This window comes from Nematostella vectensis, chromosome 7 (genome assembly GCF_932526225.1).
Source record: "Nematostella vectensis chromosome 7, jaNemVect1.1, whole genome shotgun sequence".
In the NCBI taxonomy this organism is placed as follows: Eukaryota; Metazoa; Cnidaria; class Anthozoa; order Actiniaria; family Edwardsiidae; genus Nematostella; species Nematostella vectensis.
The window spans coordinates 13,961,329-13,981,250 of NC_064040.1; the positions used below are offsets into that span (position 1 = coordinate 13,961,329).

Sequence of the window (19,922 nt, forward strand, 5' to 3'; positions counted from 1 at the left end):
TGTTATTTCCTAAATTAGGATATAACTTCCAAATATGGTGTGATTGACATGTGACGTTTCTGTTTATTCTCATGACTCGCGGGGCAACGCGCGCAAACGACATCACAACGTCGAGCAACGTCCAACGAACGTCGTTCGGTGAGAGTATAAAGATCTCAAACTACGAAACTCGGCATTTCGCCTCGAAACTTTAAACCCGTTCCTGCCAAGAGAAACTAAAAGCTCGGGAACTAAGAAAGAGATAATTTCTTACGCTTTGAAGACAAAAAAACAGCGTTTGACTTAGTCAAAGCTTGCGAACTCTACAGTTTCTCTTTTCTTTATGTGTTCAATCCAGTACTCGAGAAAGACAAAAATGAACCCAGAAGGACTGCCATCCAAAGCAATGAAACGCCAGAAGAAAACAAGGCGCCTCAAGAAAAGAAAACGCCTCGACAAGGAAATATTCGACTTCTCTGTTGTTCCAGTGAAGAGAGCGAAAGGAAGAACCGCCGCCCCCGAAAACACCACCCAGTTCTTGATGGACGATCATGAGAAATTCGAGCCCTTCGTCCTCTCTTCGCCTTCTCTTTCGCCCAACTCAAGCGGTTGTGAATTCTCATCGTCCTCAGTACGCGGAAGTCCAGTCTGCGAAAGGGATCTTCAGTCGGTAACTGAACTTGTTGGTAATTTTGACGAACTTTACTTCGAGAAAGACTTCAACGATGTTTACGACTCTATCCACGCTGAAACACTCCTAGGTCTCAGCAAGCAAGAACTCATCTACAAATACATGGAATTGGAGAAGAAAGAAGAAAATCTGTTAAGGCAAGTAAGAGTTCTAAATGGCGATTCATGTTTGAGTCCTTTAAGTTGCGTTTTACGAGCTACGGGAACGTCGAAAGAAGGAGAGATTATTACGCCATCTTTGCTTACGGAGAGCAGGAAAGACGACACCACGAGGGACTTGGTCGCTGAACTTGAAGAATTACGGAAAGCAAACCACGACCTACACGAAGAAAACGAGAGATTACGATCAAATTCTATGAGAGGATGAGTAAATCCGAATTTCTAGATTTTTTTCCGCAAGGTTTGAAATATTTCTATAGTACAAATGAAAATTGTAAAATGACGTGGCGCGAAAAAAATTCAATATGGCTGTGAAAATATTTGTTCGATAAAAAAAACTATTAACTTAAATATCTCGATGCATAAAAATTAAGATTTTCAGACCATTTTAGAAAAAATGTAAGTACTTTTAGGGTCGTGGGAGAAAATTGATATTCATAAGAACTCTCACCTTATAAGGTCATGAATATTTAATAGTTGTGTTGATTGATGTACGTGGGAGGCCAGCTGCTTTGCCCACACAGAACTTGCCATGCAACTTCACACAAGAGTACAATCTTATACTGCCAGTGTGTATACTATTTCAGGGACAGCTTTATCTGGAGCAGGGCATAACACTAGGATACTCTGCCTTGCTGTGACCATGAAGCCCTGCCTACTATCATTGATGGCCACTTGCACACCAGGTAATATGGTATCTTTGCTTGGGGGAAGTGGTGTGTGCATTCACTTATGCTTACATGTTGTGGTTGTAAAAAAAATATTCATAGTACTTTTGTAAATAATTTCATCCTAACAAAAAATATTGTAAATCAACATATGTTTACCTTTTCCATTGTAATAAATAATATTGAATAATTATGTCAGCTTTGTCATCCTCAAGTTCTACCTTATCTGTGTTGTGACATTATATCTAATGCCATACTCTTTTACATACAAGCCATGCTGCTGCCCGTCAGGAGAAGCTGTTGTGATCCTGTCAACCTGCCTTCTCTGAAGGAGGATTGCACGGAGGTATACAACCTTTCTTTTCTTACATGCATTGGTTCATCTACTACCTACAGAGTTAGGTTATGAATTCCCCATCAATGATGTTAGTTGGCATAATGGTAATTGATCTTGTGAACATTGGTGCTTCAGTATTCAGGAAATTTAAAATTGAAGTCATATGAGGTCACAAAACTCCCCGTCCTTCTGACAACCCCTCCTCTTGTGTCACTGTTTCAGTGGGCTAGATTGGATGGTGTTTTATGCTCTTCACCCCAGCAGCTGCTCTTTATTTTATTATCTCAGTGGGTCAGATGGGGTGGGTCTACTAACGAGTGTTTTTCAGGTGATGAGAATATCGTGAGGTAATTCATGCAGACAAATGGACTCTTGCAAGTAAACAATTATGTGTTTACTGTGTTCACTTGCTTTTGTTTAAATAAACAAACTATATGAACCTGAAATGCTTTGTGTGTTTGCTCTAGTCATTAGCCAATAAACACTGTATTTTATTGAACATGAGTGAAAATGGAACATAACAATATAAACTGTTTTCACACTGAATAAAGTAATTCCTTGAATTTTGAAGTAACACCCAGGGTTTGCTGTTGTGTTCACACATAGCTACATGCCTGCTCTAAACACTTTTTCTTCCTGTCCATTGCTTTCTGTCTGAAAAAGAGATTTTGCTAAAAAGCAATCAACTATATGCAACATTGAAAGTAGACATCCAACAACAATATCAGCCTTAAAACCGACTGACTTCAGACCTCATTTCTTTACACTACCCATATTGCGGGGGAGCAAAATTAGCTAGGCAAACTAGAGAAAAGCCCCCTCAACGTGGACATGCCACTCATAAATAACATCTCGACTAGAGAAAAGCCCCCTCAACATGGACATGCCACTCATAAATAACATCTCGACTAGAGAAAAGCCCCCTCAACATGGACATGCCACTCATAAATAACATCTCGACTAGAGAAAAGCCCCCTCAACATGGACATGCCACTCATAAATAACATCTCGACTAGAGAAAAGCCCCCTCAACATGGACATGACACTCATAAATAACATCTCGACTAGAGAAAAGCCCCCTCAACATGGACATGACACTCATAAATAACATCTCGACTAGAGAAAAGCCCCCTCAACGTGGACATGACACTCATAAATAACATCTCGACTAGAGAAAAGCCCCCTCAACATGGACATGCCACTCATAAATAACATCTCGACTAGAGAAAAGCCCCCTCAACATGGACATGACACTCATAAATAACATCTCGACTAGAGAAAAGCCCCCTCAACGTGGACATGACACTCATAAATAACATCTCGACTAGAGAAAAGCCCCCTCAACGTGGACATGCCACTCATAAATAACATCTCGACTAGAGAAAAGCCCCCTCAACATGGACATGACACTCATAAATAACATCTCGACTAGAGAAAAGCCCCCTCAACATGGACATGCCACTCATAAATAACATCTCGACTAGAGAAAAGCCCCCTCAACATGGACATGACACTCATAAATAACATCTCGACTAGAGAAAAGCCCCCTCAACATGGACATGACACTCATAAATAACATCTCAGGCTGTAGCTACTGTTGTTGGGGGGGGGGGGGGGGGGGTGCACAGTCAGCTAAACCTTGAGTAGAAAGGAACAAACTAAGGACATTCAGAGAATTCAAATCAGAATATAAACTAGAGGATTATTTACTAAAAGTATAGAATATTGTAGGGCACTAACAAAACTAAGAATAAGCGACCACATTCTACATATTGAAAGATGCCACTTGTCAAATGCCGAATTTACATAGAACTTCGAAATACTCTTTTGCAACAAGTAGACGTCGTCTCGTACCTCGCTGGCCACTAAATAGAGAGATGTTCGAGGCTCTGGAACCAGGGTACAAGTACATAGACAATTCCCGAACTTTACAGATTTAATAGCCCCCCCAAAAAACCATAGCATTATAGCTAAATACATTTATGACTGCTTTTTAATTAGACAATCGTAAATGTTAAAGAATAATGGCCTGTGTGCATCTTTGTTCACGGCAGTCAATAAATCTGTCTGTCTGTAGAAGAGCTTATGATATGAGAAAAGAATAAATGTAACATGTCCTGCCCAACCATTTCTACTCTGTCCCTTGTAGTATCCTGGTGACTTAAGCCCCATTGCTCAAGCCAAATAAAGTCAAATCCACCCTTGAAAACCCCAAAACAAAAGGAACTCTGGGTTCCTGAGTATACACCTATTTCAAATAAGGTTGCACTCGGAAAAGCTTTGTATAGTAACCTGCAGTATTTCATGGGTATAAAAAAATAAGCTTGAATAAAAACAAACAGGTTTGGCGTTCAGAGAGCAGGGTACAGCCATTTATACGTTACCCATGAACCACTGCGGCTAACGATACATTGATTCGCGGGTGCACTCTTACTTGAAGTAGGTGTATGAGGCGCATCCTGTTTCCAGAGTTACCCCTTCACAAAGGTCTGTGAGGGCACAGCTATTATCATTGAAAAATGAATATTTTATTGTCCCTGGGTGGTGACCCCGTCATACATACGAAATGTGGATGATAATCTTGCTCACACATGTACCCTACTGGCGCAGAGCTTTCTGTGTTCGCGGGATGTCGGTTGATAATCCCGCTTACTGTGCGGTCTTCCTGTGTAATTCCAGTGCCATTCTCACACGGCCAGAGTTGTCGCCCGGCGCGGACCCATCATGGCTGCCGGGGAAAGTCCTCTCGAAAATGGAAGGCAACATGGGGAGGACGACAGCGACTGGTCTGATTTCGCTTCTGATTGTTCTGCCACGATCCCTGCCCTATCCCCTATCCAACAAGCAGAGAAAAAGCCTTTTCCTAGGAGAGACTCGGAAGCATTCACGACTGTTTGCAAGACGACTAGGACTTGTTTTCCTGATGATTTTTTATCCAGCAGGAGTTGGTTTGTAGGTGAAGAAGAGAGCGGAAGCAAATGCGATCGTAGAGGAAACAAGATGTTCTTAGACGAAAGCTTGTAAGTACATGTTGATACTATTTTATTTCTCGATTCTTCTCAGTGACAGTATGCAAATAAAACCATGTTTTCTTAAAAATGAAAAATATATTCACTTTAAGGTAAGAAAAATGCTAGAGTTCTCTTTATTTATTTTATCTAACAAAGTTCTTTTGGGCTTTTTCTGTTTAGGTAAGATCTGTGTCCTTGATATCTCAATTGGCTCATTCAGTTGCTCAGCGAGTATTCATAGAAACCTCCATTTTAAGCTTGCACATATAGTAGTCTATACAGTAAGCTTAAAAGTTGATACATGTCTTAGCCTGCATAGCAAGCGCAAAGAGGTTAGGAAGATCACAGGTAGCACCACAGGCAGCCCAAGGCTACTGTCAGTGGTTTATAAAGGAAAATATGGAGAATTTATATGTTAGCGAAAAAATACTTTATCGTGAAAAATAAAACTTTAGACCATGTAATATTGTGTTTGAGTCTTCTTTTATTTTAATTTTGCCAATAGAATGTCAGCGAGTTTAAAGCCCGCCAAGAATTGTGTTTCTCTCTCTGTATTAAAATAGGAAAGGCTGGGGACTCCATCGGCTAACCGCCACCACACAACTACTTCGAGGCCCGATAAAACCAGCAAAAATCAACCAGCGGCCAATTCTGCACAAAAACACTTTGAAAACATACCTTTCATAGCATATCTTTCAATTGAACCGAGTCTCATGTCACATATTTGCGAATTTGACTCATATTTTTTACACTTTTTACCGTCGACTATCGAATTCACCATCTGTGACAACAGATCGTGTGCACTTTCTAACCGAGGGGCTCTAGGAACGAGGCACTGCTTGGAAATTCAAACTTCGAGCAGTCGTCGGTACGACAGCGACCGCGCTGAGTGAGTGTGTTTTCCCTGCAACGCCGGTGGTGCAACAGTAGACACGATTGTTGTCACAGATGGTGAATTCGATAGTCGACGTTAAAAAGTGTAAAAAATTTCGCAAAATCTGTAACATGAGACTGCCTCGAAGTGGTTGTGTGGTGGCCGTTAGCCGATGGAGTCCCCAGCCTTTCCTATTTTTATACAGAGAGAGAAACACAATTCTTGGCGGGATTCAAACTTGCTCTACTGACATTCTATCGGCAAAATTTAAAAAAAAGAAGACTCAAACACAATATTACATGGTCTGAAGTTTTATTTTTCACGATAAAGTATTTTTTCGCTAACATATAAATTCCCCCATATTTTCCTTTATAAACCACTGACAGTTGCCTTGGGCTGCCTGTGGTAGCCCAGGCAATGGTTGCTTGTTCGTAGCTCGAAATTCGGCTGTTCTGAGAGGGGACGAGGGTACACTTACATTCGATATGTGGCAAAACATCCGAGCTAAACTATTTTCCCCTGCCGCTAGCCGTATTTTAAAACGAGGAAGTAGCCACAAGCATCCTTGGCCGACGCCGTTGTACGATTAGTTACGCTTGACCGCGCTGGGGAGGAGCGCAGGTAGCCTGGCATAGGTCTGCGAGATAAAAATATTTTGTTTGTTGTTTTTTCCTCTTGAATTTCTACGGTATTTGGGTGCTACCGAAAATGGCGCCTCCAACCTTGTTTCTTTCCTTAGTAGGAGGAGAGAAGTCATAAATTCCGTTGAGAAAACCACGCCAAATCGTGTATTACACGTGAATTTGACAACAACAAGGCATGTTCTAAGTTTTAAGGCAATTTTATTGACAACATTTCAGAAAAAAAAAACGCTTTACTCGTCCCCTCTCAGAACAGCTGAATTTCGAGCTACGAACAAGCAACCATTGCCTGGGCTACCTGTGGGAAGATGAGGAATAGACTCGCATGTCAGAGAGAAGGATAGAGCTAATGTAGGGAAAAAAGCGCTTTCGAATGTCTTAAAATTAAAAATTGAGGACAAAATACACACATTACATAGTCCATCTTATGCCAGAATCTGTTTGGGTCAGTCTGCAAATTCTGTTTCATCTGAGTTTATATGCCAGCTTTCTTGCCTTCCTCCCCCTTTTCAGTCTCATGCCTATTTCTTCCCTTCTTTGTGACATGACAGTAGGCACCAAAAATAAAGGAGGGTTCTGAAGTTTTTGGGGTTGTAACAGGGGGACTCTTAAAAATTGTTTTACAATTCATAGAGGGCTCTCAAATTTATAGGTGTCCTGAACTGAAATCTCCCCCCCCCCTCTCAGGGTATTTAATGAGCCAGCTTTTTTCACCAATTGTAAGAATTTCCTTTTGTCTAGGAGCACGTTACGACGACCAAGCCAGTTTCTTTTCCTTCAATCTACTTGGAGGGGTTCAGCGACAGAAAGGCTGCTTCTAAAATCACTGAACATCAAAACTCCTAAAGAGGTGAGGGGAATCTGCGGTTATTGTAATGGGAAGAACGTTAAGCAAGTTTTAACCAATGCAAGATTGTTTAAGTGCCCAGCCCAATATCATATACACCCACTGACCACCATACATATGCTCAGTCACAATTGTTGATAATTTGGTATGAGCAACATAATACTGTATGTCATCAGCAGCGTTATGATTCCTTTGCTTGTTTTTCTTTGGGCATCAGGGCTCCTTTAAATTAAATTTTTCTTTATTTCTTTGGCTAGAACTTAATCAGGAACCTATGAAAACTGTACATTTTCTGCTTACACAGACAACTTTTTCCATAATGGATTTCAATTTGATTTGAAAATCACTATTTTAAGAAAATGAGTATAAAGAAAAACATAATTTTTTGTTATCTAAAAAAAATACCTCTTTCTATTACCTGTGAATTAATTAACTGTTCTAGGTTAGGATGCATTTTCTAGATATAATTGACATTGGTGTTATTATTTTTTTTGCAGGAAAAGCAATCCAAAGCAGATACTTCACCTTCTGCTCCTGTTCAAAGGTTCACTGATCATTTTGACTTTCATCTTATGACAAACAGAAACATTGAATTTCTATCTTCATCAAAACCAAGAAAATGGAACTCTATAAACTCAAATACTGGCCCAATTGCGCCAGAAAACCAACATACTTTAGGGGACTTTGTCAAAAGCAGGGAAACTCCTACAACAAGTTCGACTTTAGAATCACAGCCTAATATGAATACAGAAGTCTGGTCTGACTCTGATAATAATGACACAGATGAGATATTTCTATTATTTGGACAACAGCTAACAGAAAAACCAACAAGTTTTGATGAAACTCAAGCTGCAGCAGGTTTGTTATTCAGGGGTGTGTCTGGGGGGTGGGGCGAGTGAGCAGATATCTTGCTTAACATAAGAAATATAATAACATCCACAGAAGAACAATAAATCTGAACCCCCTTTTTTGAATCCCTTCCTTCCCCCCCTGTTTCGTACTCCTACATCCAACCCTGTTTTTCGCATTGCCAAGAGATATTTAGCAAGTAAAAACCCATGGCCTTTGGAAACACAAGTTAGCTTAATGCTTAAAGCAGCAAAACAGCTACAAGCAACACGCACTTGGATTATCAATATTGGGCAAACCCTCCTTATTAATTTTCAACTGCTAAATGGCTTGTTGGCTTCTGTCATTCAAATAACAGATTTACATGGCTTTCTGGTTTGAATCATTCAAGTAAAACCCCTGGCCTGAGAAAACAGTTACCCCAGTGCTTAAAGCAGCACAACAGCAGCAAACAACACAAACAGTACTGCAATTTTCAATATTACGCAATCTCTTGCCAACAATTTCCAACTGCTTAATGGCTTGTTGGCTTCTGTTATTCAAATAACAGATTTACATTTGTGTTTTCGATTGGTCAGAACCTTATGGAGAGGTTTTTGCCAGCATTTAAATGTAAATATTGTTGCAATCTCGAGCGAAAAGTTACCACTTTTTTAAAGCGCCAGCCGTTCCTCGTTGATTCAGGAATCCTGATGGGCACATTTTCTATTATTTTAGGATCTTGTTGTACCTTGTTACCAGAGCAATATCATTATTTTTCTTATTCAATATGATCATATGTATAATTATAAATAACGTATTTCCAAGATAGGTGTCAAATTGTGTTTCTTAATTACAGCATTTCCCCTTATTTCTAAGGAAAAAGGTGCTTACAAAAAATTGTTTATAGAATTTTTTTAAACATTAGTTTTTGTCAGTTTTTTAACAAAAGCAGGGAGGCAGTTCTAATTGGATTTAATCATTATAAGGCCTCGAATCAGTTTCTTCAAGTTGGGGTATCAATTATCGTATGATCAAAGAAAAGCCTGAAAGTTCTAAATCTTTTAGGTTTTACATAACCAATTCTTAACTGTAATCAGCCGCAAACATTAATCTATCAAATTTGAAATTTAAAGCTCCTATGCTCAACGCTATAAATAATGACCACCTTCCAAAAATGAACAGTTTATTTTGTCCTAGTGGAATCAAATAGTTTAATCGCTAGAGAAAAAATTGTCGATATAATTTTTATAGTTATTTGAGAAAAAGCTCATTTAGAACTTAATACTGTTTCAAAATTGTCAATTCATTGAATCATTCTAAGTTCTCTAATTTTTCAAATGAGTTCCATCTTTTCATGAATTTTCGATGCGATGCTTCGATTACAACAGGTACTAGATAAATACCTCATTTTTTTCATTGAAGTTTCCCGTTTGCCTTGATGGCCCAATGGGTAGCATGCATGAATATGAATCTCTCGATCCGCAGTTCAAGTTTTACGCACATGTTTTACAATTTTTTTGTTTTTTTGTTTTTCGTTTTCTTTATTTTCTTTTTCCTTTTCTAGTCCTTTCACAAAGTGTTGTTCAAATAATTTTTAATTGCTAACATCCCCTAAAAAGCATTTATTTATTAAAAAAATAATTGCAAAGCGTTATTTTCACTTTTTCTTGAAAAAAAAAACATAGCGACAACAGTTTTTCCATGTATTATATTAGCGGCAAAAAAAAAAAAGCAAAAAGGAATAGCGTTTTAAACATAACATCCCAGACCTCTAAAAAGCTCCTCGATTAGAAAATTTATTGCACATTTTAGCTTGATGCAAGCACCCGGTGTTCTCACTGCACGCGGGCTCATTTTATGGGGTCAATTTGTGAAAAGGAAGAGCTGTTTTTAAACGCTTGTATCTTTGCCTGTGGTCAAATTTCGATATTTTTTTCTGATCTCATGTGAAAACTCTTCACCTATTCTTCATCTCAGGCTATATAAATATTAAAAACAAGTTACTGGCATTAAGATAATCTAATTGTTGTCTAGTTTAGTTGCCTTGAGCTTATGTTAGTATGGACACTCTTCTGACTTTACTGTAAGCATGTCATACTGAGGCTCAAAGCCTTCTTTCTGGAAATTATCATCTTTATGAAATATGCAAGAGTTTTTTTACTAACGTAGTTTGTACACCTCTGCCTAAAGTCTTGTGTCATAACCACCAAAATGCCAGAGTTTATTTACAGTTTTCTTTACAGTCCTTTAATGAGGCAATAAAGTTAAAAGTTTTTGGGATAACTCTAATAACAAACACACATGTGTATTTCAGTTCAATTCTTTTAATTGGTAAAAGAATACTGTATGTGAAAGTTCACAGGAAAACATACCTTGAGTTCATATGCATACCATTTTAATCTGCTTTCCGTTACACAACAGTGAACTTTCTGTTTGGCAAAGACAAGCTTTCTGTTACACAACAGTGAACTTTCTGTTTGGCAAAGACAAGCTTTCTGTTATGCAAGTGCAACAGCTTTCAAGCTATTTTTTTTACCACAAGGCAAACACATTAGTTAATGTTTTTGCTAAACCATCGCATGCAGTTTGAACTCAAAGACTTTGTCTAGGCTGGCTGTGTAGTAATTCAAACAGCAGTTATTCACAGTTTCCCCTTTGTATTATGTCTTCCTCAGTTACTCATAAAAGTTTTTTTTACTTCTTCTAGGTCTGCATCATTTGAGTTATGAGGAACTACTGGATTTAAGGGATGAAATGGCTGCCTATGTCAAAGAATATTCAGATGTTTTAGTTGATGAACTAATGGTAAAAGATGAGCAACTCAGAGAACAAGAAATAAAGAATCTATTTATATCGTCATTGCTGGCTCTTCAGTCTAGACTAAGAGAGGTGCAGTCAAGTCAAGGAAGGAAGAAGACTGGACCAGCAGCACTCAAGGTGCATAAGAAGCAGAGAGAAAAATACTGAAATAATAAAATATAGAACAGGGAAATAATAGTGAAATAATTATATTAGCAAAAAGAAGGCTTGCATACTTATTCTCAGACAGACTGTTGACAGATGTGTGGTTACAAGGTAGACAGACATGCAGGCAGATGGACATATACATGTAAGAAAACAGACAGGCAAACAGTCGGACAGACAAGACATCAGAAGATAGACAGACAAGCAGATAGACACACCAATAAGCACACAGACATACCGGCTGACAGACAGACATGCTGGCAGACAGACAAGCAAACAGACAGACAGACATTGAGGTGGACAGACAGATAGATAAACAAACAGACTGGCTGCTAGACATATGGACAGACAGATACAGTAGATTGGCAGACAGACAACGACAGACTGGTGGACAGACATGCATGCAGGCAGACAAGAGATGATTTTTATGGTTCACAAATCATATTTTTGTTCCAGTATCTTACCACTGTTATCCCATATGATGAGCAAGCTGGGGGCCTACAAACAGGGGATCTTGAGAAAATCGTTGAAAGTAAGCTTTTATAACATCTAAAAATTAAAATATGGTATGATCTGAAAATTGAAATATGGTATCATGTTCTACTGAAAAGTAGAAGATATATTATTAGTTGTAACTGCACTATTAAATATATAAACTTAGTTTGCAAGATTTGAAGCTGTTTTATCAAATATTTTTATTGATTTTATTGATTTGATTTATCTTCATAATTTGCCCAGAGGCTGGCAGGTACCAACAGGGCATCGCCCCAAAAACAGTTTCCCCTGTAAAATATGTGTTGTTTGCTGTCTGTAGTTATGGATGCAATGGCTGAAGACAGTCCCATGGTGCCATCTCTACTAACAGACTACATTTTAACAGGTCAGTCATTCTATCACTCAGTGACCAACACAACAAAGATTACATATAATATTATTTTCAGCTGTAAGTTCAACCCATATTTTGAAAGTAATTAGATAAATGAATCCTTGCCTTTAACTTACTGTTAACATTGAAGTTTGTATGGGGCGTTTGCATTAAAGCAAAATAAAAGTGTTTGAATTGAGAATAAAAACTGGTAATTGACATTAGGTTTCACCTGTATTGCAGTTTTATGCCCATAAAGAAGAATCTGTGAATCTAATATGTGGAAGTGCGGACTTCTCTCGTATGGACAAGTAAAGTGCATACCACTATTACAAGAATGCATCTGTGAACTATCTTATTAATAAGGCTGCTTACAATATGCACCTAACGGATTTTGATCTACTGTAGGTTATAATAGATGGATGACAATTATGGGAAAAAAATAGAAAATATGTATAATGTTTTGCTGTATCTTTCGCTGAATTTACCAAATCTCATTGATACTTGTGTACAATTAAGTATAATATTTAGCGATTTGGTAAATTTAAATAATGATTGGGGAGAGGCTCAAAGAAAGATCTCTTCCAGAAGTACTTTTTTAATCTTTGCTGAGGTTGATGGCTCAACAAATACAATTGTCGATTGATTTACCTACAAATCTCACCTCTGATGATTTCTTGTGGCAAAGCACTTATTTTTAACTATTTCTTGTGTTTCTTTTGCCTGTTTTAGGGCACAAATCACATCAAGTTTTGCATGTGCCTAAACAATTACTAGATCCTATATATGTATAATTATAGAGCATGTCATTAATTTTGACATTTGTATTATGTTTTTAGTAATAAATATATATTTAATGTATTACATTTATTTTTACATTGAAAATATAATAAATATTATAAATGTGACTGTTTTAAGTGTGTTTAGTTTGGGCATCACACGCAAGCCCTTTTCTGGGCCGTCTATTAATATGATGTTTGCACTGACTTTGGACATGCCAGATTAACAGTGCGACATCACTCATCACTCTACCGTTTTTTTTGCGTGTAGGCCAATCAGAATGCAAGAAAACTTGTTATCTGATTTGCATGCTCTACTAGCCAAGAGGAGTGGCAAGGACATACCTTATTGCGCATTCTCCTACTTAAAAAGCTTTGTCTTTCCGAAAATCTCGCGCGTCTCCCTTTAACACCTTTCTGTATGCCATTTATGTGTGCCACACTTTTCAGCGAAGCCTCGCCTCGCTTTTTGCTGCCAAATCCCTTAAGTAAGAGTTTTATGCATTTTTATAAACCCTAACAAAGGAAAACAAGAATGCCTCGGTGATTTTATTTTTTGTATTGCTACATTTGGATCATTATTTCTTTGACATTTTTTGTACATCTGTACAACCCGAGTAAGTCACGTGATCTACGGCGTGCTGACGTCAACTTCAGCTTGAACTTCGATGCAGCCAAGGTGGCGGGAGAAAGGATCAAGGAACTCCGCTCTCACCCAGTACTTACCCTGGGGAAGAAAAAGTTTGGTAAAAAAATTTACAATAAACGGAGAGAGAGAATACCGAAAGCTCAACATCAACACCGAAAGCTCTGAGAATAGAGTACAAAGGCGTTTTTTCAACCAATAAATAGCAAAATAGCTGATCCTCAGTTCTATACCTCTAAAGTACCCAAAGTCTTGACATTATTGTGTTTCTAAATGTTGTTATTTACCCTGTAAATATTACAGGAAAAGCTTTTATTTGCCACTTCCCTCTATCAAAAAATATGAAGAGAACAAAAAAATATCAATTCCTAAAGTCCCCAGCACTCCTCCCCCTGCACTACATTCCACTCCAGGCCTATAAGTCTTTGTTTACTAGTATTGTGGCTCGTCTCATCCACAACATACATGCGGAATACCGAGTCTGGGGGAGGCTCTTAATGGAGGGGCTTCTTCATGAGTTGCCCATCTACTTTGGTATAGAGTAAAAATTTGAAATGAGGCACGCTGGTTATTTTCTTTTTCAGTCCACTAAAAAGTTACAGCTGGTCGACTTTGCCAAATTTCGTCTTTATCTAGAAGTCTTCAGGGCAAACTTGAGTCTGCCTTGAAAAAGTCATTTAATATCAAGTCTTAAAAATAGTTTATATGATGTCTTTATTCGAGTCGATTATCAGTTTTTGGTGGACTATATTAATTAATCTGGTTAAAGAAGACGACTATTGGCTATTGGGATATTTTGATTGATTATTATTATTTTTACAATGTAAGAGGATTATATGGCATCTTCAGGCTACCTCCCATCTCTCCAATGGTGGGCTGTTGAGTAAGCCGTGGCCCACAGCAAACCCCTTACTTACATTTACTACCCAGTCGGGGACAGGGATGGCACTGAGCATATCCGCAGGGACTGGTATCGACTGTAAGGGGAGAGCAAACTGACCCGTGGGGATAGGACAATCACAAGGCACACCCTGTGCTTCCATCACCTCGTCACACTTGCTGAACGCTGCACTTCGTACCATCTCGCAGAAATTACTGTAGTCGCTGTAAGGAGAAAATGCCAAGTGTTCGGATTTGGGGGCGAATAGGGTGGAATATTTGGGCAGTGTAAACATTCATGGTAAGATTAAAGCCTATTGCAACCTGGCGCTGTTGCAAACCATATTACAGGATGTCTCGTTGTCATGCGAGCGAGGCGACGCGAAAATTGACGAACCTGGATTTATCAAATTGAGATTATATTCTTGAAATTCCGTATCTTTCCGTTTCAATTGTATTTCAGCAGAACTAAGGGAAATAGCCAAAATATAAAGAAATCCTTATATACATTCCCTGGAATTCCTCTTGGTACCTATCACGTGATGCATTTGCACTTAAAGCCGCATTGTCACCAGTTTACTTCCAGATTACGTAATAATCTCCTATGATTTTTAACAGAAAACGCAAAAAATATTTCAAAATATTGAAAGCATTGTGTTAATTGGAAGTTTCTCCGAGGATGTGATTGATAGTTTAGAGCGGATGGCCTGTTTAATATCTCGGATTTTAATAGATTCTTTTGTCTTTTAACGGTTGAGGCTTCCGTCGGACCTCCGGAAGTAAACTGGTGGCAATGCGGCTTTAAACCCCCCTTTACCCTGAGCCACGCCCCTGTGCCCTGTGCTTAGGCATCATGCATGAGATGGGGCGGTTAACGTCTGGTGACGATGGCGTACCATAGACACCTTTGATGATCTCAACCGACACTGCTGCATAACGTATGCGCATGCGCTTGTTTTGGCAAAAACAAAGAAAATTTCAGTGTTGAATCCTTCGAGGTACGAAAGGCTGACTTCAGTCGCTGTTTAGACTTACTGTACAGCATTAAGTCCATACTGTACAAAAGATGACAGATTTTCGTGATAATAAGGGGGTCGTAAAAAAAAATTTAGCCTTAAGTTTGATCTAGTTTTCTTAGCATTAGCCAAAATGTGATTCCCTGCTAGCAGAGGCCTCTTTTCTTTGTATTTCGCTGGGCTGGAGTTCGCGAGGAAAAGATACCTCTACCATGGGTCGAAACTGTTTCTGTTGCGCATGCGTGAGCGTTAATAAGCGACCGACGTGCCAAAACCCGTACCATCGCGCGAAAGCTGTCAATATGCTTTGCATGGGTTTAGTCGGAAATCATGAATCGGTTAGTTCTCCTCTTCGAAAAAAGAAAACAACTGTTCAATTTCAATCACCTAAAACGTCACTAAAAAGATTGAACAACAAACGCAGCAAAGACGAGTTTTGTCTTGTTTGTGGGATTAATTTCAAGACATCTGGACAGGCGAGTTTCTTCAATGTAAATATCGCACAGTTGGATTCGAAGAAAATGTTCCCAGAAGAATATGCAAAACCTGTAAACGGAAGATTGACTCGTTTGTCAAAAGAGAGAAAATTCTGAATGAAGATAAGGCATTGAATGGCTTCTTTTATAATTCGTCGCGTGATATTTCTACGGATGACGCCGTTTCGAATGCGGGCTTATTATCCGGCAGCGGATATACGTTTCATGCATGCGCTAGTCATTGTGGGCTCAAATAGTGGCCAGTAATTAATGAACGGAGCATGCGCTCTGGATCTCGTCCACGATCGTGGACGGCGGTTTGATCAAACGAACTTGCGACCTATGGCAGAGGTATCTTTTCCTCGCGAACTCAAGCCCAGCGAAATACAGAGAAAAGAGGCCTCTGCAATCAGGGAAAAAATGTGACAGTTCGCAGGTAAAACGCTGCCATTTCAAAACAAAAAGGCTGGTTTAACCGCGCGGTACTGGAACTAGTCTTGCATTTTTCACCACTGCTATCTCAACCTACCATGACCCCATGCCCTTGATACACGGAATGCGCAACCAGAACAGCCCGAACACCTTCTTTTGAATGTTGAGTCGTAGGGTAGTGTAAGAGGGCAGGTGACGCTTGATGGTCAAGGTGGCCGATACGTTCACCGTCCCTGGGAGGGCTAGGGGGCTCGGCGTCAGCTGCATCGAGTTGATGGCGATTGTGTCGGAAGGATCGAGCGGAATGGGGTCTAGGTATAAGACAAACAAAAGAGCATTTTGGTTATTTATCAAGTCCCTATTGTTTTTTTAAGAGTAGAAACGCGCTCGATCAATAACCCGTGATGAAGGATACATCAAAATGGGCAGCAGAACTGGGTGAAAGACATATCAAGATGGGTAGTAGACCGGGTGAAGGACACACAAGATAGGCAGTCGCACGGGGTGAAGGTCGCATCAAGATGGACAGTAGCATTTGGTAAAGGGTACATCAAGATGGACAGTAGCACGGGGTGAAGGAGACACTAAGATGGGCACTAGCACAGGGTAAAGGACACATCAAGATGGGTGGTAGCACTGGGTGAAGGACACATAAAGATGGGCAGTAGCACGGGGTGAAGGACACACCAAGATGGGCAGTAGCACGGGGTGAAGGACACACCAAGATGGGCAGTAGCACGGGGTGAAGGAGACATCAAAATGGGCAGTAGCACGGGGTGAAGGACACATCAAGATGGGCAGTAGCAAGGGGTGAAGGACACATCAAGACGGGCAGTAGCACGGGGTGAAGGACACACCAAGATGGGCAGTAGCACGGGGTGAAGGACACACCAAGATGGGCAGTAGCACGGGGTGAAGGACACATCAAAATGGGCAGTAGCACGGGGTGAAGGACACATCAAGATGGGCAGTAGCAAGGGGTGAAGGACACATCAATATGGGTAGTAGCACGGGGTGAAGGACACACCAAGATGGGTAGTAGCACGGGGTGAAGGACACACCAAGATGGGCAGTAGCACGGGGTGAAGGACACACCAAGATGGGTAGTAGCACGGGGTGAAGGACACATAAAGATGGGCAGTAGCACGGGGTGAAGGACACACCAAGATGGGCAGTAGCACGGGGTGAAGGACACACCAAGATGGGCAGTAGCACGGGGTGAAGGACACATAAAGATGGGCAGTAGCACGGGGTGAAGGACACATCAAGATGGGCAGTAGCACGGGGTGAAGGACACATCAAGATGGGCAGTAGCAAGGGGTGAAGGACACACCAAGATGGGCAGTAGCACGGGGTGAAGGACACACCAAGATGGGCAGTAGCACGGGGTGAAGGACACACCAATATGGGTAGTAGCACGGGGTGAAGGAGACATAAAGATGGGCAGTAGCACGGGGTGAAGGACACATCAAGACGGGCAGTAGCACGGGGTGAAGGACACACCAAGATGGGCAGTAGCACGGGGTGAAGGACACACCAAGATGGGTAGTAGCACGGGGTGAAGGACACACCAAGATGGGCAGTAGCACGGGGTGAAGGACACATCAAGATGGGTAGTAGCACGGGGTGTAGGACACATCAAGATGGGCAGTAGCACGGGGTGTAGGACACATCAAGATGGGCAGTAGCACGGGGTGTAGGACACATCAAGATGGGCAGTAGCACGTGGTGAAGGACACATCAAGATGGGTTCGTAGCACTGGGTGAAGGACACATCAAGATGGGCAGTAGAACGGGGTGAAGGACACATTAAGATTGGTTCGTAGCACTGGGTGAAGGACACATCAATATGGGTAGTAGAACGGGGTGAAGGACACATCAAAATGGGCAGTAGCACGTGGTGAAGGACACATCAAGATGGGTTCGTAGCACTGGGTGAAGGACACATCAAGATGGGCAGTAGAACGGGGTGAAGGACACATTAAGATTGGTTCGTAGCACTGGGTGAAGGACACATCAATATGGGTAGTAGAACGGGGTGAAGGACACATCAAGATGGGCAGTAGCACGTGGTGAAGGACACATCAAGATGGGCAGTAGCACGTGGTGAAGGACACATCAAGATGGGTAGTAGCACGGGGTGAAGGACACATCAAGATGGGTAGTAGCACGGGGGTGCTAGCCCGCTAGTGCCCATTCTAAAATCCCAATCAAGTTTGTTAAGGTTGTTTATATGGAGCCCTCCAATGATATTTTTTGGTTTCTGTCATTCCAGAAATGACGACCTTACTTAATGCATTAACACATCCCGACTGCCAATCCGCAAACATAAAATATGGCTGGCTTTTCCCCATTCTTTATTAACTTTTTAATGTTTTGAGTTGCAAATTTGGACCTAACCACACGAAATGCGCGCTTTTCCAAGTGATCGCCGTCGTCTTTTTTTTAAATAAGATTCTCAACACATCTTTACGTACCTTGCTCACAAAAATAATCTACGAACAGGTCGGCCTTAAGGCCGTACCGACACCCGGTCACACCCAGGTTCGCCTGCATGGGTACTATCACGCATGTCCGGTTGCCCTCGCACAGTTCTATCACTCGCCATTTCACTTCCGGTGCCCGGCAATCCTGAGAGATCCAGCTACTGTCACACTTCGCCTTGTAATTCCATCCATGACCGAAGAACGCGTCTTTGATGGCGATTTTGTACCCTGCATTGCAAATCAGCTGGACAGCGGCTTTGTTCTCGCAGGCATGCGCATGTTTCACAGTAAAGAGTGATTCGTTGGATGGTTTCACTACGAGGAACAAGCCAACATTAATGTTACTATTGCGCTGCAGTGCGTTGATCTGCTATTTAATTCCGGTTTTAACAACGTTATTCGAGTTTGGTGATCGCCGCCCCTCAAAAGTAAAAAAAATAATTTTGATCAAAATTCTGAATTTTGATACTGGCTGAGGTACCTCATACCTTGGACCTGATCACGTGTAACTGATCTCTTGTGTTTTAAGCCCTTCCCCGCTATAGCCCTTTGATCGATCACGTTTAACATATCCCTTGCGATTCAAGCCACCCCCCCCCCCCCCCATACCCTTGGACTCGATCACGTGTAACTGATCCCTTGAGCTTCAAAGGCCCTCCCTATACCCTTGGACTCGATCACGTGTAACTGATCCCTTGAGCTTCAAGGCCCTCCCTATACCCTTGGACTCGATCACGTGTAACTGATCCCTTGAACTTCAAGGCCCTCCCTATACCCTTGGACTCGATCACGTGTAACTGATTTTTCGATGTTCAAGCATGTAGTTCAATTTAATCGAAAGTTTATTTACGATAAACTTGGCAATTTTGTACCATAGCATTTTCTATCGTATTCTATTCTACTATCTACTCTATCAAGGTAGAAAATAGTAAAAATGCTGCCCTTCAGACAAAACGCGAGATAAAAAGTGCGCAAGAAGACGAGAGACGTTACTCTTCGCCGGTACGCGACCGTTTTTGATTTAGTGTTAATCTTATTCCCGTGTTAATAGTGCAAGTACCTCAACCTACCGCAATTTTTCCAAGCAAAGAATCCCTTGGATAAAAACACGCCAGACAGGAAGACAAGCAACCCTAGAGTGAACTTCATGTTTGGGGTGATAACGACAAAGGTCCTAGTGTAACAGGGCGTCTCGGGCAGAATGGGAAAAGTAGATTGTCACAACGACTGACACGAACAAAGGGCACGAGAGTTTTTGTTTGAATGTTTACTCAAAGCATTCGTGTTTACATACACCTTATATGTGCACACACATCGGAAAAAACAAAAAGGCATGCACAGT

General features: G+C 40.8%; 3 protein-coding genes across 5 annotated transcripts; 2 read left to right on the forward strand and 1 right to left on the reverse strand.

The window, feature by feature from the left end:
• Positions 1–100: 100 nt before the first annotated feature.
• On the forward strand, positions 101–2,279 carry LOC5507875 (protein HEXIM1). 3 transcript variants are annotated; one of them, XR_007312361.1, is made up of 3 exons: positions 104–807; positions 1,416–1,514; positions 1,769–2,279. XR_007312361.1 is itself a non-coding variant. In XM_032376626.2 (2 exons), the coding sequence occupies exons 1-2, from the start codon at positions 323–325 to the stop codon at positions 1,441–1,443; spliced, it is 513 nt and encodes a 170-aa protein (XP_032232517.2). In that variant the 5' UTR covers positions 103–322; the 3' UTR covers positions 1,444–1,710. The 3 variants fall into 3 exon arrangements, 1 of the variants encoding a protein (XP_032232517.2); XR_007312360.1 differs by having other exon boundaries at positions 101–1,514; XM_032376626.2 differs by lacking the exon at positions 1,769–2,279 and having other exon boundaries at positions 103–807; positions 1,416–1,710.
• A 1,917-nt stretch (positions 2,280–4,196) lies between these two features.
• Positions 4,197–12,295, forward strand: LOC5507872 (fasciculation and elongation protein zeta-1). Its single transcript, XM_032376624.2, has 7 exons — positions 4,197–4,853; positions 7,101–7,209; positions 7,704–8,064; positions 10,745–10,974; positions 11,458–11,533; positions 11,816–11,881; positions 12,110–12,295. The coding sequence occupies exons 1-7, from the start codon at positions 4,558–4,560 to the stop codon at positions 12,121–12,123; spliced, it is 1,152 nt and encodes a 383-aa protein (XP_032232515.1). The 5' UTR covers positions 4,197–4,557; the 3' UTR covers positions 12,124–12,295.
• Positions 12,296–13,181: 886 nt separating this feature from the next.
• Positions 13,182–19,875, reverse strand: LOC5507873. Its single transcript, XM_001628444.3, has 5 exons — positions 19,651–19,875; positions 18,572–18,895; positions 16,192–16,405; positions 14,209–14,395; positions 13,182–13,372 (listed from the first exon to the last, which is right to left on the reverse strand). Exons 1-5 carry the CDS (start codon positions 19,727–19,729, stop codon positions 13,277–13,279), a joined length of 900 nt encoding a protein of 299 aa, XP_001628494.2. The 5' UTR covers positions 19,730–19,875; the 3' UTR covers positions 13,182–13,276.
• Between the last annotated feature and the right edge of the window lie 47 nt (positions 19,876–19,922).